This window comes from Henckelia pumila, unplaced genomic scaffold (genome assembly GCF_033568475.1).
Source record: "Henckelia pumila isolate YLH828 unplaced genomic scaffold, ASM3356847v2 CTG_461:::fragment_3, whole genome shotgun sequence".
Lineage (NCBI taxonomy): Eukaryota > Viridiplantae > Streptophyta > Magnoliopsida > Lamiales > Gesneriaceae > Henckelia > Henckelia pumila.
Genome location: NW_027331831.1, coordinates 1691391 through 1717356, shown reverse-complemented (window position 1 = coordinate 1717356; position 25966 = coordinate 1691391). Strand labels below are relative to the sequence as shown.

Here is a 25966-nt window from a genome sequence, read left to right as displayed (position 1 = left end):
ATACTGCAAGCAAAAAACAATTACTTATATTGTAATAAAAAAACATTTTACTTATAAAACATAGACGAAGGGCACAAGAAATCTGATTAAGAATCTGATTATACATTATCACCTTTCGCGTACTGGGTTCGACAGAAGGAGATGGAAACTACAAGAAAATGTCTGCCTTTAAACAATAGATCGATTGAGTAATAATAAAAAGTAATACTATGCTGTATAGGGTGGGTTTGAATAGATTCTTGAAAGAATGCAAGGCAAAGAACAGAAATTTCGGCTGGAAAGAATCAAGGCGACGTTTAAGTCATTTATTAAACTTCTACTCTGTAAACCGGGTGATCCTTTGCTGGAACATGTCAACCCTCTTCCTGAATTCTGATGGAACGATAGGTTGTTGGTTAAAATTCATACACCAGCTGCACAGACGACAGCCATTAGCTAAGTTGCTTCAACGTCTACTCAGATTTTCTTTCATTTGCTTCGTTTCTTGGCTTCACTATAGAAGATGACACCCATCACTGTCAGAGAGTACCCGAGCATTCCAGTAACAGAGACGGGATTCCTAAATATCAAGATGGAGATTACAACTGCTACTGCCCCTTTAGCGTTTCCAAGGACCTAAAAGAATAAACCGTAACATGTTATCTTTAGCTTGTCTGGCTAAGTTTGTCTTCATCATCTTACAAGCTTTTAGAGCTTATTAGGTAAGTAACTCACAATCACTTGCATCATATTTTAAAATTAACTAAAAAAATTGGATAACATCGGAGCAAGAAATTAATTGAGTAAGAAAATAACATATCATTCAATAGAAGAATAGAAAAAATAGTGAAAGCAAAAAATAATTTGAGGATAACTGGTGACACGAGAATAAGAATTGTGGTTATCTTAGTTATATTTTAAATGAAGTTTGCATGATTTTCAAAAATAAGTTGGCATTATCTTATCTTATTTTTTAAAAAGATTTTACTGATTAATTTTTTTTGACAAATACTGGTACAGGTTTTATAAGCTTCTAGACAATTTACAAGCTCCTATATCTTACAAAATATTATAAATAATTTATAAGTTGCGATCACGCCCTCGGTATATTTCCTTTTCTTTCCATGTTCCTTCAACATAATACAAGGTAGTCAGACTCATGACCTCTTGTTTGCTACCCTGTTGACCACCCTACCAGGTGTCGTATGCTACACCGAAAGGAAAACTGCATTTTTTGCACGAGATGTTTGAGCAATCATCTCGTTTGAAAACAAACATGTGGGATCCATCAATGCTTTTTTGGTTTCAAGCGAGATGTTCGCTCGAACATCTCATTAAAAAACACCGAGAGTGTTTCTCAGGGTGCAGCAATTAGAATCTCCCCACCCTACCTCACTATGGATGGGAGCAAAAGGCAGCAGCTTTTTGCATAAGTTTGACTCAGTTTCTAAAAGAGCTAAAAACAAAGGTTAGAAAAGAACTCTAGTACTAAAAACCATGAGATATATAACTTATAATTCAGACATCTCGAAGAAGGTATCCAGCTAATACTGAAATCACCACCAGTGAAGCCAACACGTTTTTTCTGAGGCATGAGGATCCTTTCTCAATTCGTTTGTTTGAATTGCTTATAATCATTTTCCTTTAATAAGTAGTGCAGAATGTAATTGGCACTATGAAGGCAAGAAAATGGAACAAAATTCAGACAATAAGGTCAGGTTCATTTTTTTTCCAGGAAGATTTCCCTTCCCAAATCGGAGACAAACACTCTAATTCATTTTCATTTGCCAAAAGTTCTTCCAAAACAAACAAACAAACAAACAAGCCCTAGTTCATGGCATCTGAAGCCATGGACCACGCCTTCTTGAAGAAGAGTGAATAGGGAATACAAGTTCCTAAGTCTGAATAGGCTGAAAAAAGTTGGTACCACTGTCACGCGAGTTCAATACTTGAATCTATAATTTTTTGTGCCCTATGGTGTTTAAAATATATATACAATATCTTGCTATTTTGTTTCATTAGCTAAAGACCCAGTATCCCGCATCATTGTTTCATGATGTAAAACCTATGATTGACTCTGGTTACAGTTCTGACTCGCTGATGCATACACAAGATTCAATTGCAAAAAATCAATACAATGAACAGGAATACCTTGGAAAAAGAAGTAAGAATTACCTGAAGAGTAAGTGCACTGGTGTGCTTTGTGACCAAAAAATTGGTCAAATTTACAAAATATGCAAGGGCAGAATTGAATAGCAGCAACCAAATAATTCTCAGATCCTCTCTTGCGAGTGCCACTGTTATGCCCACTACATTTTCTTCCATAGCCAGTGTTGCAGGAAGTAGAAGTACTACAGCAATTGGAGCCATGTACAGAAGCAGATTCATAGAGTTAAGCTTTTCCCTACAGAAGAATAAAATAAAATTTTAGAGCTTCTATCAATTATTTTACAGAAAGAAAAACATAAAATTTGAGCAACACGTCCAACAGAATAAAAGATACAACAGGAACCAAATAAATTACCCTTCAGATGAAAGCAAAATTCCCTGAACCACTGATTTAAGTGCCCTTGCAGCTGTTGCACCAACGCACATAATAAATCCAAACAAATGGAAACTCGGCTCGCCCTATACCAACAAAAGATGGAGAGAATGTAAAATTAATTTTCCCAAAAATCCAAAAAGAATAAATTCAGCTGTTACGAGAAGTAGAAAAATTAGTGATACATGCTTTCATATTTATTTTGCCATACTTATCTTAACTAAAATTGCATATTGTCAAAGTTGATCAGTACCATTGAGCTATGCATTCTATTATCTATGAAGATTCTTCCCACTCTATTCAGACACCATCCTCAAGCTCATATTCATATTCTAGTATACATACAAAAAACAGCATCGCTAACTCTAATAAGTAGATCATCGTACAACAGCTGTTCCAGAACCTCAGCAACTCAATCCCCATCAAACCGCTGAGGATACATGGAAAAAATGGTGCTTGATCAAGAAACGTTAATAGCAACGCTACAATGCACCCATTAAAAGCCATATTAATCGGGTTCAGACTCGGGAATGTAGTAGACGAATGCCGAGATATTTTGGCCTTATCAAAAAACTAACCAAAATGTTCGAATTTTCTCATATGCTATTCATCCAGCTAAATCAGCCCCATATATCGATCAACATCTTGATCAGAACAAAAAAGAACACATACCCCGCTAGCAATGACCACTCCTGTAACAACTGGAATCAACGCCAAGTAAGTTAACCATGCCTCTCGTTTCAGCGTCATAAAATACGCAAACACCGCCGTGAAGAAAGGCGTGGTTGCCCCAATCGCCTGATTAAAGCTAACAGGCAAGTACTTAAGCGAAACATTCCCACTAACCACCGACGCGCAGAAAATCAAGCTAAGAGCCGAAATCTTCATAAACTGAACCCTAGATCTTATCGTCTGCATCGGCACCATCTTCATCCACACGATCGCGATGTAGCTAAGCAATGAACAGGCAGTCATGTGGCACATCGTCAAGAAAATCGGGTACCTGAATCCGTAATTGCTCAACAAATACTTGTTCAATAATAAAACCCCAATGTTGGAGGAATACCATGCCGACACCAATCCGATTGTGAAAAGTCGGCCCGAGGATTTCATCGCAGACATCTTCCAAATCAAATTAACTATAATTAATCAAATTACAAACAAGCGAAAAACGCAATCTTTCCACGATATGGCTAATGGAGATTTCTAAATGTATAAATTAGGGCTGGAAAAAGGGTTGAGGGAAGAAGATGAAGTTGAGGGATCTGAGATGCATTTGTAAATGAAATCAGAATTTGAGTGGAAATAATGAACACAAGTGTAGAATGATAGTATCTGTATATAAATTAATTAATTACTTCTTATTATTTGAAAATATTATATATATACCTTATTGTTTAATAATAATTGTTACTATTCCTTTTTTTGTTTGTATCTTTAAATCTAATGCACTTTTTGGTGTTCGTGTTACTTTTGGTAACAAATTTTCGACTAAGGTAATGGATTATACATTATACTTTATTCTATTTTAAAAATTAAATTTCACTGTTATTTTAGTAAAATTAAAATATCGATTCTATAATTAATAATATGATTTAAAATGTTTATGCATGATTGAATTATTTGAGGGGAAGAAAGTGCACTGCAGACTTGTGCAAGCAATTGTAAAAAAGGGTTGACCCCGAAGGGGACCCCATTCCACATGAGTTAGAGGCTTATTGGCTCATGCGGGGTTAAATCGAGGGATGTGAACGAGTAGGCAGAGACCTGAGGGAGGGAACAACATGGTCCAACCCCCAGAGCATACCCCCAAATATTTCAATGAGGAATATGCTCCACACGAGGATCGAACCCGCAATGCTGGGGAATTTCTTTTCACGTCACCTCGGACCTTACCAACTCGCCTATGCCCCTGTGGGCTTGTGCAAGCAATTGTCGGGTTGAAGCAAAGGGGATGGAAGGGGGTTTGACTTAACAAATGTATTTAAAACTTTTTTTTAAGAGAAACAATTGATTCCATTAAACGATATGTTATTTTATCTACATTTATTTAAAAACAAAATACTTGGATGAAACGATTAATGCATATTAGTTTTCTAAATATAATAAGATCAAAAAAACTACATAAATCGAGTAGATATTTGTAGTGTGTTTTAGAGATGCCCATAATTCTGGGAAACACAATATGCATTTCAAAAACTAGCTAATATTGATGACTTGCATTCAGCAAGCATGCAATCAGGACTTGTTTGTTTTTCTCGTCAAATTTTATCCTTTTTGTTGAAATACGAGTTTGTTATTATTGAGTCACGAACTCAAAACTTCTTGCGTTCAACTAGATGAAATAACTAAAGATGATGAACTATTGATTTTTAAAAAAAATTAAAGCCGCTGAAAGTGCCGGCCTTGGGTTTTATTGTTCGAAGGTATAGTCAATGACATTTATGTGTGAATAAAATGTATTTAAGAAAATTGAAATCATATTGAAGTACTATTATTATAGTTAGAATCAGATCAGAAGCAATCGCATCATTATATTTCACGATTTGACAACTAAACAAACTAAGTCTAACCTACCTTGAGTTTGAAGCAAAGGTGATAAATTAGTCTAATGTATGATTTCATCTACTTGCACGAGCATGTTGCAAGCAGGGATGGTAATAGGACAAGTTTGGCCAAACAAAAGATCTGTCTCGTTTTCTTTTGTATTAGTTCCACCTTGCGAACTTGACGGTGTTAGATTTATTGGATTCGTCAGAATTTATATAATTTTAAATTTATTAAATAATTTTTTTAAAAGTTTAAAAAGTAACAAAAATCATTAGATTTAATTTTCTAATTTATATTGATAACATTTAGGAAAAAAATATTTTAAAATTTATCAACTTGTATTTAATTAATAATTATTAACAAAATAATTATATATTTTCATATTAAACATATCATAATGAAATAAATTCATTTCAATCTAAAAATACTATAAGCTTAAATTAGGGATAAATTATTAATTATTTAGTATAAAAATATAATCATATATTATGATATTACATATATATTTTATATTTATTATATATATAGAGTTTTTTGCTCCAATCCCCTGTGAAACATCGAAAATGAACACTTTTCTCCAGTGAAATTTTAATAGTCATCTTAGCCCTTGATTTTTTGTATTAGTTGCACGTTTAACCCTTGTCATGACGAGTTTGCGCCAAAATAACCATTTTTTTATAATATTATGATTATGATGATTATGATGCGAAAATGACCTTCTATTATTGTAATAATTTTCATATATACTCAAATACATCACTTACATCATAATACACAATTTTTATTCACAAATACACACGATTTATTTGAGTGAATATGAAAAATGCTACAATAAAAAGACATTTTCGTACTATAGATATGATATTGTACTATATATCTGATATTGTCAAAACAATAGTTGCTTAGACGTTGTAATAACGCGTGTTCAATAACTCGTCATGACAAAGGTTGAAGTGCGACTACTACAAAAGGTTAATGGCTAGGGTGCTAAAATTTTACAAAAGAAAAATGTGTATTTTCAAATTTCACAGGAGGATTTGTTACAATAAACTCTTTATATATATATATATATATATATTGTGGTGGAGTAGGTATGGGACGAGTTTAGCCAAAGTCAGGGCCCGTCTCGGACCCGCTTAGCTCGGTCTAGATCCACTCTGTCGGAGTGGGTTTAATGCAAAGTCGGATCTAGACCCGATCCATCATCATCCCTAGTTGCAAGTACAATATAGGTTTTATTTTTTTAAAAAAATATTATAAATGGTATATATAAAAAATAATGTCAACCTCAAACTTAGGATATTTTCTTTGAAGGCAATATATATCTATATTATGTATATTCATCATCATTTAATAAGGAATCTGCACCCTAAAATAATCGTCTTTGGATATCTTGAATAGTTAAACTCTTGGTGCAACGCCTAACATCCCACTAACCCATCATATATTATTATATTTCATGAGGATAGGGAAGCAAAATTTATACAATAGTCAATACACACACAAAAATATATAAATATTGTCTGATACTAATTATGTTAATATTTTTTTAATCCTAATTATGTTAATATTATTATATCATGGAAACGATGCAAAATTGCGGAAGATGTTAAACTATCATGTTCAAACTTTTTTTTATAGAGTATCATGTTCAAACTAAATGCACATTTACACCAAAGCATTTTCTCATAATCCATGTTTAAAACAAACGAAGGCGATTAAAATATTGATATTCTAACTTGATTTCCTTATTCTTTCGCGGTTCATACCAGATTATATTGTTTCTCAATCTCTTTCAAGACTTGCTTCTACCATGCTCATGGTTACCCTCACCACAGGCCATTTACCTAGAGAAATCTCATCATTGGCTAATTTCTTTCGCTAATGAAAGCCCGACAGAGCATACGTGACTTTATCCAATTTGAAATTTTATTCGTCAGATCAATCAGTAGCTGATTAGTAATCAGTTCGATACCAATAACATTCCTAAAAATCTAATATGCAAAATAATATGATCAATAAAATGTAAAATGCATAATACATATGACACAGTATACATATATATGAATAAATCGGTAATTTATAGAAAGTTTATTGTAAATTCCAAAAAAATACCAAAATAGCTACAACTGAAGAAAACTAGTAGTAATACTCACCTCAATAATTTAATATTCCGTCTTAGAGAGTGTTTGACATATCTTATAGACTCTTTAAATTTGGTTGACAATTTTTTTTCAAACATCTTATAAGATATCAAAATAAGATGTTTGACAACTTATAAGTTGATTTTAAAAAAATTAGTGGTACCCCAAATCTTTTAGAAAATATATTGTTTTTAATATTTCACTTATCCATATTATCCTTATGTATTTTTTTTAAATACCTACCATATTCTTCCGCGCATTTTTTTACACAATTTATAATTTTTTTCTAAATTAAAATATTTTATTTTTCAATATATGTTTAACATTTATGAAAAAATCCTAAAACTATTTTTGTATGTGTATATATCTATATCTATTTACATTACCTTCATGCATTATATTTTTTTGGCAATTTTGACGATAAAAAGATCTTATAATATCAAACACATCAATATCTTTAAGTTGTTTAAAATAAGTTCATCCAAACACTTTGACAACTTATAAGCTTTTAAAACTGCTTATAAATTATTTTTAATAAGTTTTGTCAAACATCTTTAGTTGATGAGTCAAGTAAGATAATTTTCTATAAATATAATTTCAGGCGTTTTATGTTGGTGGGCAATACAAAGTTGTTTGAACTTTTTGAAATTCATTTAAAAAACTTGTACTAGGTATTTTTTGTTAAAATTTTAACCATCACACTTAAGTCAAAAAGTTACCAATCTTTCTAAGAATGCTTGAAAATAATGTAAAGACTAGAAGTGATCGAATATCACGAAAACTGGCATCTAGCCAAAGCGTGTGCATGGAGACACGCGTGACTGTGACTGTATTTTTTCTGGGATGATGCATGTATCTGCGTGCGATGATATATATGTTTTATATATGTTTAACATTTTTCGAGATTTTTTATGTATAAATACCAAATTTTGCAATGCTAATATGATGTTCAAGCTTACTCTGATCGTCTGAAAACATTAATTCTGGATATTGTGAGGACAAACGGCCGGAATTTATGTTCACAAAAAGACGTTTTGAACCAATTTTATAGTATGACCCAAGTGAAATTCGTTCACGAAAAATGAAAAATTAGAAGTGAAATATAGGCTATAGCTACTACCCAGAATGGAGTTTTGTGTAAAGTTTCCAGATTTTCTTCACAACTTCGTTTCCGATAATTTGTTCAATGATTTTGATACACCTTTCCCTACATCTAAAAAACTGCATAGTATACAAAATACATCAATATTTATGGCCCGGTGTCTAGTTTGGTTAATATCTTATTTTTATATATACGATTTTTATTTATGTGATCTTAATATCTTATATGAGCATGTATATTGATGTATTTTGTATACTATGCAGTTTTTTAGTCGAGTTTCTGTTGATTAACCACCCCTTTACTCTATTTTTATGTTACAATCCATTAATTTGGCCTTATTTTATTTATTTATCGTAGTAGTTTATCATCATCAATATTATTATATTATATTCCATTAATTAAATTTTAAATGAACAACTCGAAATTTTTTGGGTGTTACAAAGATAATCATCAATAAATTTTAAATTACATGTAATTTCAGTGTATGAAACTTTCTCTATGATATTGATTTTCAATTTTCAATTTTCAAATTTAATTTTCCTCTAATATATTGCTCCAAAAAATTTCATCCTAACTTTTTAAGATATCATCGAACTCATATATTATCCTATCCAATCGCGTTCTTCTCGTCATACTATTTATACATCTATTAATTATTTATTATTTATTTTATATCAATCAAATAATTAATAATTTATCTTACATCAATCAAATCATTGAATTTAAATTACTATATTACCCTTATAAATAATATTATTCATATTTTATTTATTTTTAAAAAAACAAAATAATAATTTATCATTTTTATATAAAATTTAATCAGTCAAATCAAATAAATAATAATCTATCAATCAAATCAAATATTATATAAACTATAATTTTTTATTTATTTTATATTACTTATCCATGTATTATTTATCATCTGTTTGGTACCATAACATATAAGAATTCTTAAACTGAGTTTTGGTCCATTTATCATCATTGATTTGAGTCTGAGTCTAATTATTATTAATATTTTTATCACGGATGATTCTAATTTTTTCAAAAAAAATTTAATGTTAACTTTTGGCTGGATTGACTTTTTTTAAAAAAAAAAAAAAATTATTTTTGAGGGGAGTTTTTCTTAAATTGAACAAAAATACGGGTTGTCTAATTTTCCTCTCTTGTAATATATAAATAGAATAGTCCGTCGAGCGCCGTCACCGAAAGTCAGTTTACTCGTGGCCGGTATTAGGATTTTCTTGATTCTCTTCCGCTTCGCTTCCTTTGATAGAAAAGGAAGAGTTATAAGCTATGGATGATACACTATTACCCTATAAGGAAGGCCCAATGGACGAAGTCTTGAAAGACATATCTTTTGTCAACAAATTGATGCCTTCGATAGACTGGGAAGAGTGGAGGTTCGTCAGAGATTCCCTTTTCTCTTCTTCTCCAGATTTAGTTGCCTCTGCCCTTCAAAGAGTAAGTGCTTTCAGCAATAATAAAATTAATCGTTTATTATTTCCATATTCTTTCTATTGTGTGTGTGTGTGTGTTTTTTTTTTTTTTTGCGGGTTTTTAGATATCGATGTGGCGGGGCAGAGGATACGTTCCCGTGGAGATTGAAATTACAGCTGCAATTATTGAAACTCAGCAGAAAGATCCTTTCTTTAGGTAATTTTTGTTTTTCTTATATATTATAAAAGAAGCATGTTTCGATTTGGATGTGATTAATTTGTGATCGTGTACATGACTTCTTCTCCATGCTTGTTAGGCTTTCCTGGACCCGTTGAAACTGATCCTTTTTTCCACCTTCAATTGTTTATTTTTCTCATTTAGTACACGATTAAATAGATACATTTTAAAATATACGAAATTTAGTATAACATAAGTAGGAAAAAAAACATAATTTATAAGTGCATTAAACGTTTACATTTTATGTGTGAAGTATCCGCCATATATTTTACCTACACAATTAGTTCACAATAATTAACGTTGACAAACAAGAAATTCATATAACCATATATCAACTCTCATAACAAAAATAATCAAATTCTACTAAAAACGCAACAAATTAGAATTAATATATCATGTGTCCAAATTTAATTTAAATAAAATTTCAGCAAAGAGTAACCACATATATCCATCTCTGTCAATATAAAAAAATATCATAACTTCATAAACTACAATAAAATCTAAAGACTTCTAATCCAAGCCAATTTATGTTTTCGAGCCATCTTCATAAAGAACGGTCGCCAAGTACAATCAAGTAATGCCTTAGTTGCTTTCACAAACAAGTTTTCATCACCAACATCATCTTTCAACTCATATAATGCATCCATGCATCTTTCAGGAGAGTACTCATCAACTACTGCGGTTATCTGGGCATTATATTTGTTAACCTTAGCAATACAAGCTTGAGTAGCAGCTTCTAGATAAAGATCTTCTTTATATGAAACCTTTCTTGCTTTTTTACCTCTCGATCCTTCTTGCTTTGTGCTACTAGATGTATCTAAAATAGGCCTCTTAGTAGAAGAATTTGTATTCAAGTGCATTTCCTCATCATCATCAAAACCTAAAGAGGTATTTGTATTAACCTCATGAGCCTCATTTACTTGACTTTGTCCTGGTGCAAATGCAAAGTTGCCAGTTGAGCTAACTTTTTTAAAATATTTCTGTCAGTTCTTTGTTAAAATCAAGACCTCTGGATTTGAACTTTTGGAACTCCTTATTTTTCTGCACAACAAGATGAAAGAACTTCAAAACACTAACATAAATGTTAAGTTTAATCTTTATGTATATTTATGTAATAACTTGATCAAATCTGCCCATTGTTCCTCTGAAGCAGTAACAGTCTCATTTACAGAGTCCCACCCTAGTCCAGTATAATTCTCACATAAATCTTTGAATGCACGCCAATCTGCCCTGAAGCGATTAAATTTTTGACTCATTTTCTCTTGAGTTTGTCTAAATTCAGCCTTGGAATTTAATTCCTTGCATATGTTGGTCCATGACTTGCCAAAATTATTATTTCTCATATCACCTTTCTTTTTATATTCTAGTAATATATCCATAAATAGCTTAACATCCTTCGTACTCCAATATGCTCGAGAAGAACCATGCTTGCTACTTGTTTGTTCACCTTCTTCGGCCATCTAAATTTTAATTGATAAAAACATCATGTATTTATGAACGTAACATATTGGTACCATGTCTGATCAGTGTCATCCATCAAAAAGATAAAGGGTTCATAGAATCTAAACAAATTCAATAAAAACACCAACAACTCAAGTCAAAGGTAAAAAACCCACAACTACAGCAGACACACATAAAAAATCTTGCAGGAAACTAACCTTGTCTTGGAGGGATTGAATCTGAAGTTTGCTGTGATGAATATATCGACCAGGATCGCAAATTTGTACAAGAATCTGCATATGAAATTGATGAGAGAGATTCATCTTCTCCAAGTATCATACATACAAGGAGTTAAGTGCAAACACTGACCTCAGGCAAGAATTTATGTAACGATTTCCTTTTGTGGATGCATCAAGCACTGCAAAAATAACACATCAAAATGCAAAGTCTTCATGACATCCATAATAAGCAGACAACTTAACTATCAATTCAAAAAAAAATATTTTCTGACTAAAGAGTACTGAGCATCCACTTTGGTGAAGAACTTGAGGAAAATGATTCTTTAATCAAATTCCAAATAAGAGCTCCGAGTTTGAATCGCCATTTATGGGGTAAAAAAATGTAGAAAGTTATGTATCTAGTTAAATTACATAAAATATAAATAAAATCATCACCAGTTTCTTGAATGCGTCCCGCAGCATCACTAAAACAAGCTCCTTTGTTTTGTTTAGGTGGTAACAAAATTCAATTATAATCTTCCAAGATTTGACTCTGAAACCCCCAAATCGAATCAAAATACTATGAAACGGAACACTTATAAATCAAACGGAAAAAGATTGATAAGATGTTACCTATATCATCTTGCTCTGCCTAATCGAGTAGAACTAAATCAAAATCCAAAAGAAAATGAGCCGAGATTATTTCCAAAGCTCCCAGATCTGACGCGCCGCAAACGAGCTAGAGAAGAAGAAAAACTATTAGGGTTAGAGAAAGGTGATCTGTGAGTGAAATGACCCATTTTCCAAGAGACCCGGTCCATGACCCTTTTGATCCGGAATGAGATCCGCGTGTTTTTAAAAAAAACACCAAAAAACATGTCTTACTTGTTTTTCAAAAATTGTATTTTAAGAACACATTTTTAAAAAAAAATTCAAAAATGTTGTATCAAATCTTGTCCAAACATATTTTTAAAATTTTTGAACTTAAAAAACACAAAAAATGTTTTTAAAATGGTTGTCCAAACGGACCCTAAATTTACTACTAGTTTTTTTCGGCTTTTGTATGTGTTACTGTAATGATCTGAACTGGACTTAGTTTCGATTGATTTACTCAAGATTCCCTGGACTTCGATCTATTGCTTTCTCAGGAACTTAAATCAAGAATTGATAACATGAACAGAGAATAAAATGAAAGAATGGCACAACAACGACGTATGCATGGAGACGATATTATATTATTATTGAACAATCAATGTATAATACAATGCAATGCAATTTATAGTTCAATATTGTTTCTAATCTCAATACACGGGAAACACTCTTGAATTTTTTTAACTCTAATGCTGTTGGGGATTGATGTACCAAAGTTTTTGGATCTATCACTTGAGATGTATTGATGACTCTCTATATCTCTTCCTCTTTTCCAGCTTCATCCAGTCATGTGTGTGTGTGTGTGAGTGACCTGAACTCAAGTCCAGTAATTGCAGCCTTCTTGTAAACCAGTGATATGCTCCAAGCCTCCAACTAACTACTGTTGACCCGTCTTTTGTGATCCAATACATTGATCCTTGAGTCGAGGGACACTCTCTCAGTCTCTCTACAATCACAAATTTTAATATCGAACTTCAATAAAGATGATTCTTTTGATTTGATCTAATAATGCCTTGTAGAATTTCAGCAACAGAATATTTCCTTTATATTTATAGTTCATTTACATCCAAAAGGAAAAATATGTGTCCGTTTTTTCAACCTGTCATTTATTTCAGATGAAGCTACACAAATGTCGATAAGTTTAACATGTACAAGATTACCCTACTTAATCTGATATTGTACATTACCTTCTACTTTTCTCTCAATAGTTTTTATTTCTGTGTTGTAAATGTAGAGATAATTTGAGTGCAAGCGCTCTGCAGTCACAAGTTTCACTGGCCATGCAATATTGCATGGCAATTATGAGGTAGCTATTCTTTCTTCTGTTATCAATAATTTACTTTTAAGGTTGAAATTATATTTGATATTATTTCCCTTGTTTTTGTTTTGTTTTGTTTTTTTCCTGTTTTCTAAAGGCTTGTCAATGGCGTAATTGAGAAAACACGGAAGAAGAATGAAATTTCAATTGGTGAGGCAGCTGATGCCATTGGCATTCCACGGTCGTTGATCGATATTCGTCATGGTTAGTAACCCTGAATATTTTTTCGGTTGAACTTTAATTATTGTCTGCTCATAAATCTTCTTAATAGTGTTTCTATATGTCACTTCTTTGTGTTTGTTCTCTTATCTGTATTTTAATTTTGATGCTGGGATATTTGTAGAGGGTTCTCACCGTGATCTCCCTTCTCTTCAACTTGTCCGACGTGCCTCAGGAAAAGTCAGTTTCTGTTCTAACAATGGTTACTTGTTTGTTATCGGATATTAATATATTATATTTTCAAATTTCACTTTATGTCACTTCTGTTTTTTTTTCTTTCCCATAAACTTCTTATTATCTTGTTTGTTCCTTGAAACCCTGGGCAATGTTCGGACTTGTTATTGTATTTTCTGGAAATTTATTTTAAGAAAATAATTCATCGAAAATTTTTGGAGAGTGTGATATAATTTTAGTTAGTTTTCTTGAAGAGATGATGTTATGTAAGAGTATTGTAAGCTGGTGTTGTCATATCTACTTTACTGGTGAGTCAAGTTTTTAAAAATTTTAAAATGAACTATATATTTAATATCATATAATTATTTGGAGGGATGAAAAATTAAATCGATGTTGGAAGAAGGGAAAATATATTTTTCAGGGAAACAAGGAATTAATATTTTTTTAAGAAGTGGAAAAAGGGCGGCCAAAAATTTTGTCCGGAAATAATTTATGACATGATTTCAAATTTCGTCGATGAAAAGTGTAATCTATTTAGCTTCCGAAATAACTAGGAGCATTCTATATGTTGTAAATGTCATTCTAATCTATATTGCATTTATGACTCTCCAGCTACCTGCTTTTCATGTCTCAAACAGACCTTATTCCTTGTCCCCAGAATCTTGATCTGCATAGTTGCCAGTGGAGTGGACATGTTAGCTTGGAATGGTTACAGAAATAACTTTTGGGACACACTTTTTAATCTCACCATTTATCTTTTCCCTAAAAAACAGTTGTACATCTATCTATGTGCTTGTGTATTGAAGTTTCCATGCCACCTTGTAATGTGCTCTTTGAGTTTTATGCTATCCATGTACCTTTCAAGTGGAAATAGCAGTATGTTTTGAGATACTGATGCTTTCTGATCTGTGATTTAACATGCAGGCAATAGATTGGTTGAAATCATATTATTGGGAACATCAAGAAAATGCCATTCCTAATCCAAACATTCGAAAGGAAAATATCGAGAAAATAATTAATCACAGACTACAGAAAGTTGTGCTCTGTCTTAGAGCAAAAACAACTGCAAAAGTTAGTTATCGGAATGGCAAGGGAAAATGTGAGTTTGACTATTTATCTTTATTTGGTTGAGTACAGATGCATTTGCGTCATAATAGCTTCTTTTATGAATGGAGTGTATTTAGTTATTTGTTTTTATCACATCTCTCTGCGTACGGAGTATGAACATCAAATTATGCAGCCTCTCAAGATTCACTTAGGTTGTGTATGGATTTTAGGAATTTCTAAGAATTTTGATAGCATAGGATTTTATTCAAACTTCAAAGTCGATACAAAGTATCATAACAAGAAATGAAATGTATATATTGCCTAACGTAGCCTAAAGTTTTGAAATGATGATAGAGAACTCAGGTTTTTTATGTTATGGATATACAAGGGAAGAGTAAAACTAGAAATGGAGTAGCTATTATTTTACATAGTTCATTAAAGGGTGAAGTAGTCGGAGTAGTTAGGAAACGAGATAGGATTATAGCTCTCAAGATAGTGGTAGCAAAAGATACTATTCATGTACTTGGTGTGTGTGTGTGTGTGTGTACCTCAAGTAGGATTAGATGTAGATACCGAACGTAGATTTAGGGAAGACCTAGATGAGGTAGTACAAAGAATTCACCAAATTAGATGATTTAATAGGAGGAGTTCTAAATTGGCACGGAGGAGTAAGAAATGAGTCATATTATAGGGTCCTGTGGGGGTCATGGTCTTGGAACAAGAAATGAAGAAGGAAAAGGCATATTGGATTTTGAAATAGCACATGAAATTATATTAGCTAACATGTTTTTCGAAAAGAGTGAATAACACCTGGTCATGTTCAAAAGTAGGTAAAGTAAGTCGCAAATTGACTTTCTTCTGGCCAGCCAAGAAGGGGATAGAAAATTTTGTAAAGATTGCAAGGTCATCCTTGGAGAAAACTTAACCACCCAACATAGGTTAGTGGCTTTAGATATGCGCCTCAAGCATGGTAATTGGTATCCATTGAAGTAAAATGTGCATGACTCCTAGGATTAAGTATTGGTGGGTGTTTTTTACCCCGCAGATATCGGGTACCCGACCTAATTTGGTTGGGTTTTTTAAAAAAAAGATTAACCTGAACCCGGAATTATATGTTAGGGTTGGTGTCAGGTTTTCTTTGGTACACGATTTCTTTTTTCCTTTTATAATACTTGACTTTCTCATTGACCAAATGACCAAATCTATGTCCAACAAATAATACACATCTCATACAAGTCTCTTTTTCATTGTGGGCTAGGGTTTCATGTTGAGAGCTCTACATATTGGTGTTTTATACACCTCATGGATTCTTTTTTTATTTAACGAAGAATTTAAGAAAAAAATAATTTTACTTTCACCACATGAATTCACCATCTTCCTTTCCAACTTTCACATTTAGATTTCTACACAACTCACAACTCCCCAACACATAACACAACCCTTGAAACAATCATCTTATCATTCAATGGTCTCTGGTACATTTCCCACCACCACCGGCATTCACAGTATTTCTGCGATTAGAAGCATTGTTGAGTTTATGTCATCCTAGGCCATCACTTTACTAATCTTATTTTCTTGTTGCTTTCTTTTTCCCAGAGCTGGAAATAGGAAATTGGCTGATAAGGGAAATTATTTAGATTGTAGATGTGTTGATTTGTAGGTGCCGGAAAAGGGGTCAAATAAAATTCCTTCAATTTATGTGGCTATTATCGGACAAATGTGAGTGGTCTCAAAATATAAACTTTTTGAGTTCAAATTTTTAGGTTGCAACCCAAGTAGCTTAGAATTTTGGTAAGTGTATATTGGGTACCAGAAATAACCGAAAATTTCTGGTTGGGTTGCAGTAGTCATGACATGTCACTTGTCAGGTACCTGACCCGACGAACCCGAACCCGTATGCGAACCTGCCCAAACCTGATCCGACCCCCACCTCCAGGATTCACTTGTGGAAGTTAAAGGATTGGAAGCAAATTATCTTTAACAAGAGATAGGAGCTCAAGTATTAGGAGAAATACATGGCGACTCAAATACGACATGGGATAAGATGGCTTTAAAATTGAAAATGATCGCCAAAGCATAACCGGTGAGTCAAAAGAACGTACACCACCAAGAATCGTTGTAGTTGAATGAGGAAGTACATGATAAGGTGAAGGAAAAACAAACACCTTTTAAGTTATTGTACACTTGTACGGGCGAAGAAAGCATTAAAAAGTATGTAGCAGCTAAGAGGGAAGCTAAGAAAGTGGTGAGAGATGTGAAGCAGCGAAGAATGAAGCTTTCAAAAGTTTCTATCAGCAGCTTGATACAAAAGAAGGCAAAAAGGAACATCTTATAGAATAGCTTAAGCGAGAGAGAGGGAAACGAGATATCTTACACAAATAAGATGCATTGAAGATTAATCCAACAGGGTATTAGTAGATGATGATGAAATAGAAGAGAGACTGGAAAGAGATATAGAAATTAAAACTATTATTAAAGAATTCAAACTTCAGAATTAAAGCAGGCTTTAAAAGGGAATAGAATAGCGGTAGGACTAGACGATATCCCAATAGAGGTTTGGAAGGGCCTAGGGAAGCAAGGAATTGTGACTCACGAAGTTATTCGACCTGATATTGAAAACAAAGAAAATGCTTGATTAGTGTAGGGTAAGTATTCTAGTTATTCAGTGTAAAAACAAAGGAGATGTATAAAGTTGTACAATTACAGGGGCATTGAGCATATAATTCATGCCATGAAACTAAGGGAGAGAGTAATAAAAAAAAGACAAAGGAATAAGACCTAGGTGGCTGAAAATCTGTTTGTATCATGCCTGAAAGGCGGACGATAGAAGCTCTGCATCTTCTTAGACAGCTAATTGAAAAGTATCAGCCATCAGGAAAATAAGCTAGACTTGCTATTGTTTTGTATAGCAGAACAATATGAAAGATAAGCACTTATCTAACTAATAATTCAAATACATCATTATCTAGTATTTAGATATTCAACACTTACATATGGCATTCATCGAATTAAAAACAACCTATGACAGAGTCCCGAGGGAAATGATGAAGAGAATTCTAAAAAAGAAATGTAGTGGCAAAGATTGAAGCAATTAAGGATATGTACTGGGATGCAATGACCAATGTAAAAACTCCAGACGGATTAACCAAAGAGTTCCCTATAAAGATACGGTTACATCAAGGATCCGTCTTATGTTCCTATCTTTTTACACTAGTCATGGATGAACTTACTAGACATATCCAAGACACATTACCATGGTGCATACTGTTTGGAGATGACATTGTCTTGGTATATGAGACACGTGAAGGAGTAAATGCCAGGCCTGACTTGGCGGGAAACTTTGGAAGTAAAAGGTTTTAGGCTTAGTAAATTAAAGACAAATATATGGAAATTAAGGTTAGTAGTACTAAACGTAGTGAGGTAATAGTTAAAGATAGAGGATAATGAGTTACCAGTAAGTGAGAGCTTTAAGTATCCAGGATCATTTTCATAAAATGATGAAGGGGTTGATACAGATGTATGACATTGTATGTAAGGTACCTCAACTTAAGGGGAAGTTTCACAAAACGGCTGTTAGACCTGCTATGTTTTATGGACCGGAGTGTTGCGTTATGAACTAAGTGCACGAGTAGAAGATGAGAGAGTTGCAGAGAATAGGATGTTAGGTGGATGTGCGGACATATGAGGATGGACAATATAAGAAATGAGAACATGTGTGAGAGAGAGAGAGAGAGAGAGAGAGAGTTCGGGTTGTGCTTATTGGGGAAAAACTTCGAGAGACGCGATTAAGATGGTATGGACATGCATTTAGGAGGCGAATAAAAGCTCAAGTATGGCGATGTGAGACCATGATAATTATGCAAATTAACCATGGAAGGGGGAGACCAAAGAAAACTTTGTTAGCAACGATAAAGCAAGATAAAATTCATATAAAAAAATGATGAAATAGGAGGGGTTAGAGCACAATGACGTAGGAGGATCCATATAGCCAACCCCACCTAGTGGGATAAAGGTTTAGTTCTTCTTTCCCCTTTAAACAATGGATGATTGTCAAATTCAATGCAAAGTAATGAACCAGTCTCGTGCCGTCCATAGCTAATAGTATCTGAATATATTAGGATGAGTGAGGTGGTATGGATAATTTAGTTCAGATATTCTTACACCTGTTTGTGTTGAACATTTACATGATTGGATGTGTTAAACAAACACACTCGGTGTAGTGTAGGCTGTTGGATTACCTATTGTATATGAGTTTTACATGAAATTCATATCGAGCCCATGTTTTAGTGAATAATAAAATGGTTATTCTACATTGTGTTTGTTTTACATGGTATACTTTATACTTCAACCAGAAAATACATCTTTCTTTCTGCTGGAATGCAATCATTTTTTTAACTGTATTGATTGTTAGAATTTTCTTTGAATATGTGAAAGACCAAGTTTAACATACTGGATATGTTACATGTACTATATCTCTATGCCGAGTTTATGGTAATTTCCCCTACATATGTATTTCCGTGAAGCTTTACATTGTCTTACATTTGCCTGGGTAATGCCCCAACATTTCAGGTTTTAAAAGCCGGCTTACCAAGTTATTAAAGAAAGTTATCTGCTTATATTCTTCATTTTCTCTCCAAGTGGCACATGGGCTGTTGGAATTCTTGCTCAGTGCATTATATTCTTCCGATTTTAAAGAGCACTCGGACGATTCAAAAATCGAACACAGTACCAAAGTTGAGCAAACTGCATGTGATGACTGGAAATCTATTGTCTTGAAATTATCTAAAAGAGAACCAGAATTACTAGCAATGCTCGCCGACAAAATTCTTGAAAAGATGGAAGCTCAAGAAGCTATGAATTATGAATCAGGTAACTATCAATTGTTTTTCCACCTTATTTCATACTTCTATACGGCATGATATGTTGGAATTCATCTATGGCTCTTTATTTAACCATTAAGAGTTCTATTATGCACGCAATCTCGCTCGCTGCTTTTGTACAGTTACTTTGAAGTCTCCATATTGTATTTTCGACCACGATTTAATGAATATTGTGAATCTTCATCAGGGGAGCATCAGCCTCTAGAGAATCCACTCAAATCTCATGGATTGGAGTTACTTTTGTGTTTGTTTGAGTGGCTTGTTCCACATTTGAAGATGCTAACTACTGTTAGGCGCAAAGAATCTTCAGAATACCAAGATTTTCTACCGGAGACACGTAAGGTGCTTTTAGCTGTACTTCTCCGTAGATGTCTTTTGATATCCACTCCTGAAAACAAGCAATTAATGGGATCCGCCTTGTTTATCGCGCATCTAATAGGAGACCTCTCTTTACTACATAAACTCAAGAAACTTTCTTCACTGAGACCATTAGATTTTGTGTCAAATTCTAATCCCCCTGGTGATGTCATCCCTCTTGCTCAACAAGAAGATTCTCTCCGTCGTGCTGAAGAGAAATTTGAGTTGATCAAACAGTGTCGAATCAAAGGCAAGGATATAAAGACGGGATGGAAGGTCGACCTAGCGCACTGGTGTCCCATAGGCAGGCTTCCTTGTACCACAGGTTTTTCGAGCCGTCTTCCAATACCTCTCTGCACCCATGAAAGCACAATAGTAGTAAAATTATCAGACAATAAAGAGTGTAGCGGACTGAAGCAATGCAACAAAAGAAAAGACGAGAGTTCCATCCAAGAACTGGATAACAGTTTGATTAAGAAGATAAAGGAGACTAAGCCGGATTGCGAATCACACAATAGGGGCGATATTAGTTTAGAAGGGGTTAAAGGGCATCTGATGATTGATGGGGTATGGAAAAAAGTTGGAGAGGAGGATGTTCTTGCTATTGCATCTGTAGTAAGGTTATTAGTTTGATTATCATATTCATCTGAAGTCTCTCTTTAGCATTGGAGTTCTCTGTTTTGGAGTTTTTTGTTCCTTGTTAACTTAAAATTAGTTTGATTATTATTATTATATTACATTTTTTCAATTATTGGTTTCAAAATGATATGTTTTGATATATTAGAGACAATTTTCATGTATTATATTTCTTTCGGTGACGTATGTGTTGATTACTCTTAAAATTTCATGGAAATCTACCGTATTTTGGTTTCTAAAATATGAAAAGGTCTTCTGATCTACTTAGTTGAATGGAATAGTAAGAAAATGATTTTGTTCTATTCTCTCAAACTTGACTGACCTTGGTTTTAAATATTTCCATGAATTACTTTTCATTTGCGCATCTTGGACCCTTACCTTAGCACCGCCACATCTACTGGCATTTTCGGTTGTGAATTCTAACCAGAACGGTTAGATTGAACTCAAGTCATTTTGTCACAGGGATTATTATCTAATTACTACTATATATTTTATTTTATTTAATCTAGAAATTTTAAATTACTGGTATTGAGTTTGTAATTCGATATTACATTATTCTAGTAATCGTTTTTTGCAATGAGGTAACGCACGAGTACTTGTATTTGTGCATGATAATCCTTGTGTTGATTATTTATTATTTTACTGTCCGCTGCTTAATTATTCTTAATTATATGTGCTTAACTGTTTTAATTCAAACATATTAAGCTTTGATTGATGTTACCAACATCATAGGACAACGTCAGCGTGTTAAACTTTTTGGATTTATTCACTATGTTCGGTCGATGCTTTTCAATAATGAATATCGATCAATATTTCAATAACTTTAAATGAATCAAAGCATAAACCAATCCAAATATATAAACAAAAATCAATAGTTTGGGCTATAGTGCCGTTCAAATTCAAAGCAGTATCAGCTGCGTCTTCTCCTCTTGCGCTGAACCTTGTCGTCAAGAGAAATATGGTGCAAATATTCTTCCAAAATTTTCGACCAGCAAGCCTATTTTTTAGCGGTATGTTTATTGGAAACTCCAAGAATTATGTCGAAATCGGCTAGTATTCTTCATTAGATTCTTCTAAAAAATATAGCGATCTTGCAGATTTACTTCACATGATCCCAGCAAAAAATTTCATACTACTTTTCAAGGATGAATATTTAATAATAGATGTGTCGCTCGCTAAAAAATCAATGAACCTTATATAAATGGACAATTGTAAAGCATTTGATACACCCTGATCAGGGTCGAGATATATGACAATTTTTTGTCCAAATTATATCCGAATAACTTATCAAGCTCACAATCTATCACCGTTTGGTTCGTGGGATGTGATAAAATAAATAATAAGATTGATAAGAAATCGAAAGATGGTGATAAATAATATAATGTGATATATTATATAATGTTTGGTGTGTTTTTAAAATGATGGATTAATTTTATATATTTTCTTGGAATGACCAAAGTACCCTCTCTACCAATTTTCTTTCCTATTTCTTATTCTTAAATAATATAATAATATTTTTAAAAACTTCTTCAAATCTAATATACGTACCGACGATATTTTGTTAAAAAAAATTCGAAATACCAACAATTTTCTTCTAAAAACGAATCAAATTATTTAAAATACATATTAAATGTTGTTTACAAAATACATTATTAATTTTTTTAAAAAATTTGCTGCAAAACTTTCATCTCCTGCACTCTTTCTTTCCGAAACCATACACAGAACTACATCTTTAGATTTCCAATTATGTCATTCCATCATTCTCGCAACCCCCACCATATATTCATCCACCGACCAAGCATCCCCTTTTGATTTCTAAGGTTTTTATCTCTCAATTTTAGAATACTATCCGTCAAATAAAATTTAAAAAATTTTGGTCTACAATATTTTTACCTTCAGTACGTTGCACCATAAACGCATATTCCTTCTGACCACAATCTTCTTTCACTTCTGCTATTTCTTTTTTAGATCTATTTTCTTGAACTTACTACTGCAACAAAAACGATGAGAGTGGTTTCCTGCTTTCGACGTTAGAGATGATTAGTTCTTCTCTTTAGTTTTTCCCAGGGATATTCTAGTAAATATATATTGTAATCAAAAGTTAAGACAATTTATCACACCTGTTTTGAGGTTAATTTGTCATGTAAATTATATTATAGAATTCGGCTCCGTTTGATTTGAGTGATATGATAAATAGTATATGGATAAGTAATGTAATGTAATAAAACATAAATAAAAAATGATAGTTAATATAATATTTAATTTAATTGATAAATTATAGTTTATTTGATTTGATTGATTGAATTTTATAAGAAAATGATAAATTGTCAGACTCATTTTTTCGTTTTAACAATAAATAAAATATGAATAATATTATTTATAAGGGGTAAGATAGTAATTTAATTTCAATGATTTGATTGATATAAAATAAATAATTAATGATTTGATTGATGTAAAATAAATAATTAATAGATGGATAAGTAATATGCCGAGAAAAATATGTGATTAAATAAGATAAGTTATACATAGATTAATAATAACTCAATCAAACAGAGCCGAACATTGTGAGCTTTTTTCTATTATCACGTGCCAACAAATAAAACGAAAAACGAGACAAACATTGGATAATTATGGGATTATTATCTTATCACATTATTATCCCCTGTACCAAACATAGCGCGCGCTCACGGTTCGTCTAGTTCAATAATAATAATAATTTCACACGGTCCGTGATTCAGTTATTCGAAATTCAACCATTAGCACAAGACTCAATAATATCTGATGCGTCAAATTTTAATGTTCCAAATCCTACGGTGGAGTTAGTATGCACCGTGTTGTAATTTTCTTCACAATTTTTCTTAAATACCTATGGCTATATACAAATATGGAAAGTCCAAACACAAAACGAAAAAAAAAACCTCTGAAATTCGTCGGTAAATTGTGATAAAATATCCAAAACCCAAGATGCGGAGAAATTGTGATTTTTACAAAAAGAAAAATAAAAAACTCTGGAAAAACAAAGATGTGGAGAAATTGTTGTAAATGGAATCCGAGCTTTCTTTCCGCCAAAGCAAAACCCATTTCACCTAAATTACAATTCTCACCCTCCGAAAAAACAAGATTCCATTTCTCAGCTAAGAGAGTAGAGACGCCAAAGAAGAAACCGCTGCAGAACAATGGAGGTTCTTGTACCGCGAGATTGGTCCGATGCAACTGATTCCATCGTTTCTTCCACCGCTCCGATTGTCTTGGTTTGGGTCCTGAAAACTACGGCAAAACCATTTTCTCGCTCCATCTCGTCAATGCTTTACTCCAGAGATACGTTTTACACCTATTTATTGTTGCTATTTTTTTTACGTCTCCCAATTTCATGTGTAAAGCACAGTAGAATGGATTTAAACCGTGCATAAACAACACAGTAGAAATGTAGAATGCTATTTTTCATTTTTAAAATTTTCTAAAAGATGTGGATGCTCTCTTGTTTGTAGTCACAAATGCTTCCTAGAAGATCTCTCAAAACAACATTTTGATATCAAAGTGTGTTATCTTGATACTGATGTTGATCAGGCAGTAGTTACACCTTCCTATCTCCCATCGCCTATTGTGATTGACGGAATTATTCCAGGTACAATATCTTGATGGGTGTTTATTTTTCGTTTTGTTCGTTGTGTGGTTAGTATGCTGGTCGGTTATATATTCTCTTCTTTTTTGTCATTTAGATCTGACATCTCAATCCTTTAAAACTCCTAAACGGTATGATTTCTCTGATTCACTTTGATTATTTTGTGTTGGTGTTGTTTAGTGAACAAATATGGTACACGTTTTTGTTGGAATGTTTCTTTCAATTGATTTTCCTTTGGTTCTATAGAAGTCTTGTGGAAAAAATCCTTTGGTTGTTCCTGTCTTCTTTCTTATGCAATTAAATTTAGGAGTCCAAACAAAGTATATCAAGTGTTATAGTGAGTATTTCAATTTTTCACTCTCAAATCTCAATACCCCACTGATCTTACCATGAAGCTTGGAAGTAGCCTTAAAAACTGCGACCCTAGCTATGTGCATTAAAGTCTTATTTGGTCCTATTCAAATTTGTCCCCGAGTTCGTATAATTCACTGTCTCGTCAATTTTGTATGTTTGTGTGTCCAACTCAACAGTGGTTTCAAATGTTATCTCTGACTATGGATTGGATTCTACAAGTATAGCAAATCTTCTTAGTTGTTTACATAAATGTTCTCCGAGTCAAATTGTAACATTTACTCTTATCCCCTAGCTAGCCTAAGCTAGTATTTTCTTTCACAACAAAATAACCAAATGATTCCTAATTACCCACGTTTTATACCATTTCCCATATCTAGATCCTTCCAAGGGATTGGGCTTGCATCACATAAACTGCATTGGTCTAGGGCTCTAGGCCCGCTATAGTAAAATCCATAATAATGTTTATGTTCGTAACACAAATCTATGGTATTTTTTTAATATGTCAGTTTCAGGTACTTTTTCTATACTACCGAAACCTCTGATGGGGATGAAACAACGTTTCGAAAACAAGTGTTTTGCCTGTTTGAGCACTATATGAAGGACGCTCGTTTCCCGCTCGTGATAAATACAGTATCCCGCGACTATGGTTTGTACCCAATCGTTGTTGTTTTCTTTGTTATCGGGTATACTTTGGGTAAATTCAATGTCTTATGGTGTTTTGTGCCGAGGGTTCAAGACATGCTATCTGTTTTGTTTTATGTGCAGATCGTCGTCTTGAATTGCTGATGCGCATGATACAATATATCTACCCAACGGTTCCAACCCATGTTGTGAATATCCGGGTTTCACTCGAGAGAAAGAACTTACCTGAAGGCATATTTTGGATAGGTGATGAGGAGACTGAGGATAATAGTAATACTGCTTGTCTCATAGAGTTAAAGGCTCCTACGCATGATCTTTGGGACATATCGTAAGAACTAATATTTCCGATCTTTATGTTAAGCACTTGATTTGTGAATCAGAACAGTGTTACATTTTGATAATACAATTCTATTTGAA

General features: G+C 33.0%; 2 protein-coding genes and 1 long non-coding RNA gene across 3 annotated transcripts; 2 read left to right on the top strand and 1 right to left on the bottom strand.

The window, feature by feature from the left end:
- Positions 1-28: 28 nt before the first annotated feature.
- LOC140871522 (probable sugar phosphate/phosphate translocator At3g11320) lies at positions 29-3662 on the bottom strand. Its single transcript, XM_073274057.1, has 4 exons — positions 3194-3662; positions 2504-2607; positions 2155-2383; positions 29-615 (listed from the first exon to the last, which is right to left on the bottom strand). The coding sequence occupies exons 1-4, from the start codon at positions 3641-3643 to the stop codon at positions 469-471; spliced, it is 930 nt and encodes a 309-aa protein (XP_073130158.1). The 5' UTR covers positions 3644-3662; the 3' UTR covers positions 29-468.
- A 5840-nt stretch (positions 3663-9502) lies between these two features.
- Positions 9503-21098, top strand: LOC140871712 (uncharacterized). Its single transcript, XM_073274371.1, has 8 exons — positions 9503-9778; positions 9879-9970; positions 13535-13606; positions 13716-13822; positions 13962-14017; positions 14936-15110; positions 19628-19927; positions 20126-21098. The coding sequence occupies exons 1-8, from the start codon at positions 9611-9613 to the stop codon at positions 20926-20928; spliced, it is 1773 nt and encodes a 590-aa protein (XP_073130472.1). The 5' UTR covers positions 9503-9610; the 3' UTR covers positions 20929-21098.
- Positions 21099-23980: 2882 nt separating this feature from the next.
- On the top strand, positions 23981-25966 carry LOC140872336 (uncharacterized). The gene is made up of 3 exons (XR_012147783.1): positions 23981-24556; positions 25414-25553; positions 25673-25966. It is a non-coding gene; the product is annotated as an uncharacterized lncRNA (long non-coding RNA).

Bases quoted from the DNA above. Each gene is read 5' to 3' on its own strand.
- LOC140871712 (XM_073274371.1), top strand. From the start codon at position 9,611: ATGGATGATACACTATTACCCTATAAGGAAGGCCCAATGGACGAAGTC. The intron at 9,779-9,878 runs GTAAGTGCTTTC...GCGGGTTTTTAG, and splicing joins TTGCCTCTGCCCTTCAAAGA to ATATCGATGTGGCGGGGCAG. The intron at 14,018-14,935 runs GTCAGTTTCTGT...TTTAACATGCAG, and splicing joins TCCGACGTGCCTCAGGAAAA to GCAATAGATTGGTTGAAATC.
- LOC140871522 (XM_073274057.1), bottom strand. From the start codon at position 3,643: ATGTCTGCGATGAAATCCTCGGGCCGACTTTTCACAATCGGATTGGTG. The intron at 2,608-3,193 runs GTATGTGTTCTT...TTGTTGGTATAG, and splicing joins GAGTGGTCATTGCTAGCGGG to GGCGAGCCGAGTTTCCATTT. The intron at 2,384-2,503 runs GTAATTTATTTG...ATTCTTCTGTAG, and splicing joins ATTTTGCTTTCATCTGAAGG to GGAAAAGCTTAACTCTATGA.